Consider the following 8,909-nt stretch of genomic DNA (forward strand, 5'->3'; position numbering starts at 1 on the left):
TCCTAGCCTTAATCAAAGGCGATACTTCCTCTAACTCTACACTGTGTCATTTCTGTACAATTTGATGAACTACAACGTACCTCATCCTCACAGAGCAAGCGTGCGCCTGCTATTTTGCCCCACAAGTATAAAAAAACAAGGCCACACACACTGCTCCAGCAACTGCACAGCTGTCGAGTCTCAACAGGAGGTACCAGTGCTGAGCCCGTGTGACTTCAGCCCACATGCTCCATCCCAGATTTAGTTTACATTTGCAAAAAAAAGAAAAAAAAAAAAACACCCCAGCTATTCTTGCACATCCCAGATATCTCACTGTCTGACACAAAGTGTGTTTGTGAAAGCAAACCTTTTTATGTTGCCTCCACCTCGCATTACTGCAATTGCCACTTGCTGCATGACAGCCATTAAGGGCTTTGAGGGCCTGTAAAGATAAGTCCTCCAGCCAGTGCTAAGAGATGACCCTCAAGGTGATAGGTCAGTTCAAGTGGCATTGGCACAATCTGCACCACTTTTGGTTCCACTAAGCAGTGTGACATCACACGCAGCACACAGACATGTCGCACTGACCTATAATTACTGTAGCTTTCAAACAGAACACACTAACAAATGGGGTTAAGCCCTTCTGAATTATGCAGAAACAGTACATTCAAGAGTCTGCTGATACTGCTCAGTCCTGTAAACAAACAAAACTTTAAACGAGTTTAATATGAACAGTCATAAATATCAGTCTCTGAGTCTAATCTCCTTAGGTAACTAACACAGAAACATAAAAAGGGGCAGAGTGAGATAAGCAGAAATCCTTCTGTCTGTCAGGTGAATGTTTGATATACAGTATATCACAGAGGTGAGTACACCCCCTCACATTTTGTAAATATTTAAGTATATCTTTTCATGTGACAACACTGAAGAAATGACACTTGGCTACAATGTAAAGTAGTGAGTATACAGCTTGTCACATGAAAAGATATACTTAAATATTTACAAAATGTGAGGGGGTGTACTCACTTCTGTGATATACTGTAGTTAGCCAGCGGCCTGCATGTTCATATGGACACCGATCATGCATAACATTATGACCACCTGCCTAATACTGTTTACATAGGAGTCAGTGTGGCAGTTGGTTGGCGCTCATGTCTCTCTGCAGCTCACTGGGCATCTTCTGTGAATCCATTTGGTTCCACAGTTCTACTGTCAGGAAGAGCACAGATGTGTCTACAATTCAGTGAGAAACTTATGTAAAAGGAATGAAAACTGTGGTCGTGAGGACGAGTTAGAGAGAATTTTTTAGACCAATTCAACAGCCTCACCACTCTAGGTGTGATATCACCACTACAGCCCCTGACTCTTTCTCTTCATAGAGACCAGTGGACAGTGTTTCTCATTTTCAACCATTTTAACAAAGATTCAAATAAATTTTAATCTTTTGAAAAGTACAAATGGAAGTTAAAAGTTTAATCTACAGTAGATCAACCTCATCATCAGTGAGCCTTGGGCGTCCATGGCCCTGTCTCCAGTTCACCATTTGTCCTTCCCTAGACACTGTTGGTAGGTACTGACCACTGCAGACCAAGAACACCTACCAAGACCTGTAGTGTGGGAGATGATCTGACCCAGTCATCTCACCATCAGTTTGGCCCTTGTCAGAGTCACTCATCCTTACACTTGCCCATTTTTTCTGCTTCCAAAACATCAACTTTGAGGACTGAATGTTCACTTGCTGCCTAATATACCCCACACATTGACAGATGCCACTGTAACAGATAGTCAGTGTTATTCACTTCACCTGTCGGTGGTCATAATGTTATGCCTGAACGGTGTATGTAGAAACACAGTTAGTCAGTCAGTTCACTTCCCTCCCAAGTACCCACCTCCATCCACAGCCCTGCCAGTTGCAGGCGAAAGGCTTCTCTCCCGTGTGCCTCCTAAGGTGGGCCTTCAGGTGGCTGCTCTTGGTGTACATCTTGGTGCAGCCAGGAAAATTGCATTTGTGCATTTTGATAAGATCAGCCACTGAGTTCTTCGGAAACTTTTGACTTCCAACAAGAATCCCTGATCCCTGGTTGGCTGAGCTATCCCCGATGCCAAGAGGCTTGGCTGCAATAGGCACTGGAGCAATACGTACAAACTTGGGGGACACATTAAGGTTGGGGGAGGGCAGGACATGGGGCACCAGGGCAAAGGTCTGACCTTGGATGTTGACCAGCAGCTGTGCAATTTTGATGTCTGAGGCTGGGGGAGGGTATGGGATTTGGACTGCTGGGGTAAGAGGTGCTACTTTGGGCTCCTGTTTGATCTGAAGGGGCTGGATCTGTAGGATGACCGGCATCCCACTACTGTTAGTGCCACTGTCTGCTTCTGAAGGCTCTTTGGCTGATGCCTTCTTGTCTTCTGCGCTGGATTCAAGTGTGGGTTTAACTAATGTAGCTTTGGTCTCACTGCAGGCAACAGTGACCAGGCCAGCAGTGCTGTCACTGGGAACAGTTTGGTCTGAATACTCAACTTCTGGCTCTGACTTAGGCTCAGAGGACACATCCCTGCACCACTCAAGACCAACTTCTACACCAAGAGCTTCATCCAGTCCCACTCCCAACCCTGGGCAACCTTCTCTGATCCCCTGCTTCATTGTCACCACCTCCATATTTTCCTCCAGGAATTCTTCAATCTCTTCCAGAGTGGGTTGGAAGGATCCTCCAAGTTTCTCCGTCTCCTCATTGGACCAAGTGAAGAAATCAAAATTTTCCTCCTTTATAGGCTCACGTTTGGATGGCTCATCTCTCCGTAAGTCCCAGAGAAAAGGGGATAATGGTATTGGTGCCACAGACTCTGCAGGATCACTGCTGACTCCTCCTAAAGAGGCCTGAGACAGCAGGTGGTCCAGGATGCTATCCTGGCTCTCAGCACTGGAACTGCTGCTATAGCTGGAACTGAGCACCTGGGAGTCTGGGCTGGAGCAGGAACGAGGGCTGTACGACTCGCTCAGGTCATCCTCTGAAAATGGTGACTGCAGTACATGGTAGGAACCCAGATCTGTCACCATGTCAGACAGCCGGTAGGCCGGTGGAGAACCACTATAAGGAAGAAACGGCTCCTTGCTCACTGGAGAGTTATCTACCATCCCTGGCTTGTGCCAAACCACTGTCTCTTGTTGAACTCAGTTTGTGTTTAGAATGATTTATGAGAGAATTATTCTGTGTGGAGCTGGGAAAGTCAGACAAATAAACCCAGGTCACCAAGGCCATACATCCCATTCGGGTGTGACAGTGAAACACCTGGCATTCTCTCTCAGAGTGGACAAAGTAAGCGTTGGGGAAACACTCTCACAATCCAGGGTCTTCAGCCAGAATATAATAGATCTAAATAGAAGTAAACAGAAACAGTGAGAAGTTTGTTCATGTTAATCCCACACTCAAGTTCAATGCAACAAGGTCTGACTTAAAATAAAAACAGCATATCCACATCCTCTAATCTGTCAGTTTATATAATATGCTAATCACAGCCTACGGGTGCAAATTCTAAAATCCATCAGTAGTGTCTTAGACCTGCAATTTAATAGTCATTTAAAAACATACACATCATAATATCACTGATGAAGTACAGTGAAAATGTTACTTCATTTATTACAGGACACAAATAAAGTTACTAGGCCAAGTATCACTTAGAAAGTGTCCCTGCCCACTGTTTCCTAACCTTTTTGCTTGACCCAAGTAATTCCTATTCATGACCCCTCATCACAAAAATGTATGAGTTATACACAGTTCATCCAAGGGCCAGTGTTCCCTTCTCAAAATGATTCCCTTTAATAGTTTTTCGATTCCTAAAACTTATCTTGTATTTCAAAAGTAAAGAGCAAATATGTGAGAAAAATATTAATAACTAAGCTGGAGGGTTCATTCGTGACCTTGAAGACAGCACTTTGACAAATGTCATCTGCCTGCAGATAAAGGCAATGAGATGCAGCTCAAAGCCCCAACATAAATCTAGCATGTGGACCTTGAGTTAAGAATATTTGGTCAACCTTTTCTGTGTTATGTCTGTGTGGGTGTTAAACTGTCTGCTAAATGGAGGGCTAGAGAATCTTTATGTCGTCCAGCAACAGTGTTTTGTACACAGTGTGCACAGCTTGCTCACAGGTGTAGTTTGCAGGTAAGACATAGTCCCCTTAGATGAATGTTTGATACACTGTAAACCACTGTGCTGATGATAAACATGTTGGGTGTTCTAAATGATCTGAGTTTCTCTTTGCTCACACATTCACTTGTCTTGTGGTTGTCACTAAACTGTGTTGCTGTGAATCGCCCAGGTTATCATTGTGTTGTTGGTTTAAAGCCACACACTCTCGGGACATGTCTGTCCACCAGAGCCTATAATATGTCTGTAGCGCACGTTCTTCTCGATCTGTTTGTGTGTGTTTTGTGAATATCCGATATGCAGAAAATCTTTAAGGATTATGTTTATATTGTTTAACTTGATTAAGTTTTTTAAAGAGCCCATGACCTGCTTTTCCCTGTTTTCTGACTTATCTACAATGTTAGAATGGTGAATTATCATCTTAGATGTGACCTAAAGCTCAAAAAATGAGGTGGATGTATGTTCTAGTACTTTTATGCAGAAGCATTTCGGTTTATACAAGCCTTTTTTTCTAACAATATAAAGTCATAGCTTAAGGATTTCCTTGAATGGCCATAATCTCCAAGCAGTTGCATGCTCATATGAGCTTGCCTGACATCCACCGGTGCCACTGTAAAAGCGGAATCTTTCAACGGCTCCCGTTTTTATGGATATATTTTACCTCCGGCTGCTGTACTGTGACCAGAGGATGTGGAGAAAAATACAGGGCCTGAGGTTACTGCATGTCTGGGAATGTTCCTGTACAGGGACTCACTGTTTTACCCGACCGGGTCTAACCTACAAGTAGCCGGCCTGTGAAGCCCCCACAGTGGTGAATGATCAGCTCATCAATGCTGGATTCCTCCGGAGCACAGTAGATGTTTGTTTTGACTGTTTGAGACAATGTGTCTGTGTGCTGTGATGTGTTGCTGGTTAAAGAGTGGATTAACGACCCATGATGTTATTGTCGGTGCTACGCTACCTGATGGAATTAATTTCACTACTTTGGGACTGTATGTGGCCGTGTGGGGGAAGATGCAGTGACCGGTTGGATTTACTGACCTTGGAGCTACTTGAAAGGGAGTGATGTTTCCACTAATTGGTGGGACTTAACGGTAAGTTTTAAAAAAAAAGAAAAACATGTTGCATGTCTCTTAATGCCTTGTTTCTGTAACGTTAGAGAGAATTGTTGTAAGGCTGGAGAAGTTACTGTGTCTGCATATGGAGTTTCTCAATTACCCACTTTGTTTAGAGTGTTACACATCTCTTTTCATCAGTATATGTACCGTTGTTTATCTATCTATGGAGGGGAAATTCATATTAATTAATGCTATTGTGGTTTGTCGTGCTGTTCACTTTCATATTCTGACTCAAACATGTCAGGTAGGATCTGAGGTACTGTCATTGTCAAAAATGTATCTTATTTGTTAAAGGTTTTTGTTTATGTATTGTCTCTTGCTTCCTGACCGGTCTTGTGTAGAAATGTGTTCCCCCGTCGAGATGTGTTTCCCCTGTTCAAAACTGGGTGTAGCGCCTCCCTCAGTGGTTGTGGTTAGGACAATGTTAGGGGGAGCACATCTCAACTGGGAAATTGATTTCAACACAACACTGGCAGCAGAAGAATTGCACATTCATGAATTTTTCTCTTGTTTTCAGGAAGAGGTTCTCAGGTTTTATCATTCTGAAATAATTCCAAATTATTTGGAGTTATGAGGGCTGCAAAGCCACGGGCACTTTAAATGTTACTTTTTATGATGTTTTAGCCAATGTTTATAACTAACAACAGTAGGCTACCATTTATGTATGTAAACCAAAATGAAAGTAGGCTTACGTGGCTCTATTTTATCATGTTTTTCAGATGTCCTACTACAAACTTCATAAATAGGTTGTTTTCCTGGAACAGGGAGCTCCGATCATAATCGCTCCTCCCCTCCTCCCTCCTCCCATCTCTGTCTGCCCTGCCTGTCCAGGGGCCCCTGCATGGCCTGACCGAAAGTACACTCAGCCAGAGAGAGAGAGAGAGAGAACTGTCAACATAATTATCAGACACCACCGCATGGGGCATCCGGCAGCAGAGTGCGCTATTTCGCTGCATCCTTAAATCACCTGTTCTGCTTATTTACAATTAAAGAACATTACATCTGTAACACTGCTGCTTGTGAAGCCGGGAAGTCGATTACAGTAGCTTTCCCTCATTGGACACAGGATTCCTTTTGGCGCATTATTGATGCCTCTTGTGCCCTCAGCGGGGCACAGGAGGCGGGGCACAATTTCTATTCACTGCACATGTTGATAAAGAGAAAAGCCTGGACATCATCTCTTAATTACTGGGCGCCTTTTTATAGGCCTAGCTACTACCAGAGTCTAACGTTTGTAAATCAGACCTATAACTCTGAAAAATGCACCATAATAATAATGATTAGGCAGACTTCTCCTTAAATCCGCAGCTGCAAATAGGAGACCAAAATTCAGAATTGATTCACTGAGGCTACACTGTGTAAGAGCAAAATCCGAACCCCATAGTAGTCCACGATACAGGACTGTGCCGTGATTCCTCTCCGCGGTGCATTACGCAGGAGTAGGCGCGAGTGTCCGCTCTCAACGTAAACATGTTTTCTCCAGCCTGCGGCACCAAGCAGGGACACGCGCACTCTGCACCAGTGTACCTTTTCGTATTAAAATAAACCCCCAGACTTACCTTGTTTACTCGGAATAATTATATTCCCAATGCAAACGGCGCGGGGACGACAGTTTTTATCCGCTGCATCCGACTGGTGAGTCTGTTTCCAGAGCAGGATTTACCCTTGAGACTCACCATAGAGCAGTAACAGCAGAATTGAGACGGGACTGAGCGTTCCCTGAGTTGTAGCCTACTATATGATAGTCACATGACTGCCCGTGTGTGTTACACGGTTACTGTAGTGAGAAGTAAGAGGCTGCTGATGAAGGCTCGTCCCAGCTCTGCCGCCTCATTGGTCGGCTGTGGTGAGATGGAGGCGGGTCGTACGGTCTGTCAGTCAGAGGTTGTGCTGAGTGGAACAACATGTGGGGCACCTCAGCGGAGGATAGGAAGCAGAGCTTTAGCTGTTATCATGCCCATTAACAACCACAGTGGGTGTTGTAAAAGTGGATCGGTTGTACTGGGCATAACGGACGAAAGCACACTGTAAAACATCATACAGGAATTTAGTGGAAACAACTCATCTGCTGATCTGTTGCTAATTTCAAGCTGTTTCAACTTAGAATGTCAAGATTATAAACAGCACTTGTTCTGATTTGAAGTCATTTGACTTGGAATGAGTTGAACGATTGAACCGAGAGTTCACTTAACTCATTCAGTCAAGTTTTTAAAGAAACAAAATGTCCTGCATTCTTTGAGTTAAAACTCTCCAGACTCTTCTTTTTTGTATTTTGAAGAACCATGGTGGAATCATGTTGGAAACCTGTGCATGTCTTTAATAGTCTACATACACAATAGAAATACAAAGTCACTAGGAACAGCCTCTTAAACTTTCATGTAGGTGTTTAGTGTTTTGACTTCATGAGCAGTGGGACAGTAAGTCACACAACTGGGAACATGTCAAAGATAACACAACAGAGTCCAGTCCTTACTGTGTTTACATGGATGTGAGTATCCTGTTATGATAGGGTGTTTGAAGTATCCTGAATTTGTGTTTGTGCAAGTCAACACCATATCCCAATTAGCTCTGTTGATGACTAGCTAAGTTATGAATACAATCTGATAGCTGATGGCCTGGACCTTGTCTCTGTTAAATGCAAGGTAGGTATAACCCTATCAAGCAATTGTACCAATGCAGTTACTATTAGTTGTAACATTAAAAACAAACTCTGTCTTACTAGACCATGAGGGGGTTTATGGGTGTGTTTTTAAGGACCAATTTCCATGCACATTTTCAACTGACAGAAAAAAAATGAGTGGAAATGCCAGAAATCTAAATCTAAATCTTAAACATAAAAAAATGTACTTTTACACTTTGCTGAGGTGGAAAAGTTGCTGTATCCATAAAGGTAAAATCCAATAAAGTGCAATGGAACTAGACCTTACAAATAAGCTATGACTTATGTGAAACATGTGACATAAATACCCACTGAAGAGATGAAACATAGTTCTTTAGTTTGAACCTATTTTCCATCTCAGTGGTTCCCCAACCTTCTTTTGCCAGTTATACTGTATTTAGCCGCTGCCACTCTGGACCCTCCATGAGACCCACCCTCAACTTTGGGAACCTCTGTTCTTACTTATTGTAGGCTGATAGAGGACTATTAAAGAGCTCATGGCATGGTTTTCCTTGTTTTATGATTTATCTAATGGTGAATTATCATTTTAGATGTGACCTAAAGCTCAAAAAATGAGGTGTACTTCTAGTATGTGTTCTAGTATTTCTGTGCAGAAGCAGCTTGGTTTATGCATGTCTCCAGGCTGGTGTGCACTCATGTGAGCTTGCCTGACATCCATTAGTAAAAGTGGAATTTTTCGACTGCACCGGTTTTGTGGATATATTTTACCTCCGGCTGCTGCACTGTGACCACAGGATGTGGAGAAAAATACAGGGCCTGAGGTTACTGCAGATTACTGCAATCTAATCTGTTATTAAAGAGTTTTTCCAGAATTTTTGAAAATTGTGACAACAGAGAAACCGGTCTATAATTTGTGAAGTTGTGCTTATCACCAGATTTATACAGTGGAATAACCTTTGCTATTTTCATATTATTGGGGAACTGCCCAAGTCGAAACAACATGTTAAAAACATGGGTTAATGGTTTGCATATCCCCTCAATTG

At 43.0% G+C, this 8,909-nt stretch overlaps 1 protein-coding gene across 2 annotated transcripts in view; it reads right to left on the reverse strand.

The window, feature by feature from the left end:
* The window catches only part of LOC109970613 (Krueppel-like factor 15), a 12,764-nt gene extending 5,620 nt beyond the window's left edge, over window positions 1–7,144 (reverse strand). Inside the window, exons 1-2 of one of the 2 annotated variants that reach the window (XM_020618296.1) lie at window positions 6,806–7,144; window positions 1,869–3,353 (exon numbers count right to left, since the gene is read on the reverse strand). In XM_020618296.1, the coding sequence (XP_020473952.1) occupies window positions 1,869–3,115 (1,247 nt within the window). In that variant the 5' untranslated portion in view covers window positions 3,116–3,353; window positions 6,806–7,144. Of the gene's footprint in view, window positions 1–1,868; window positions 3,354–5,938; window positions 6,381–6,805 lie in introns of those variants that run through there. The other variant, XM_020618297.1, reaches the window with a different exon arrangement.
* Window positions 7,145–8,909: the final 1,765 nt, after the last annotated feature.

This window comes from Monopterus albus, unplaced genomic scaffold (assembly GCF_001952655.1).
Source record: "Monopterus albus unplaced genomic scaffold, M_albus_1.0 scaffold203.1, whole genome shotgun sequence".
NCBI classification, from domain to species: Eukaryota; Metazoa; Chordata; class Actinopteri; order Synbranchiformes; family Synbranchidae; genus Monopterus; species Monopterus albus.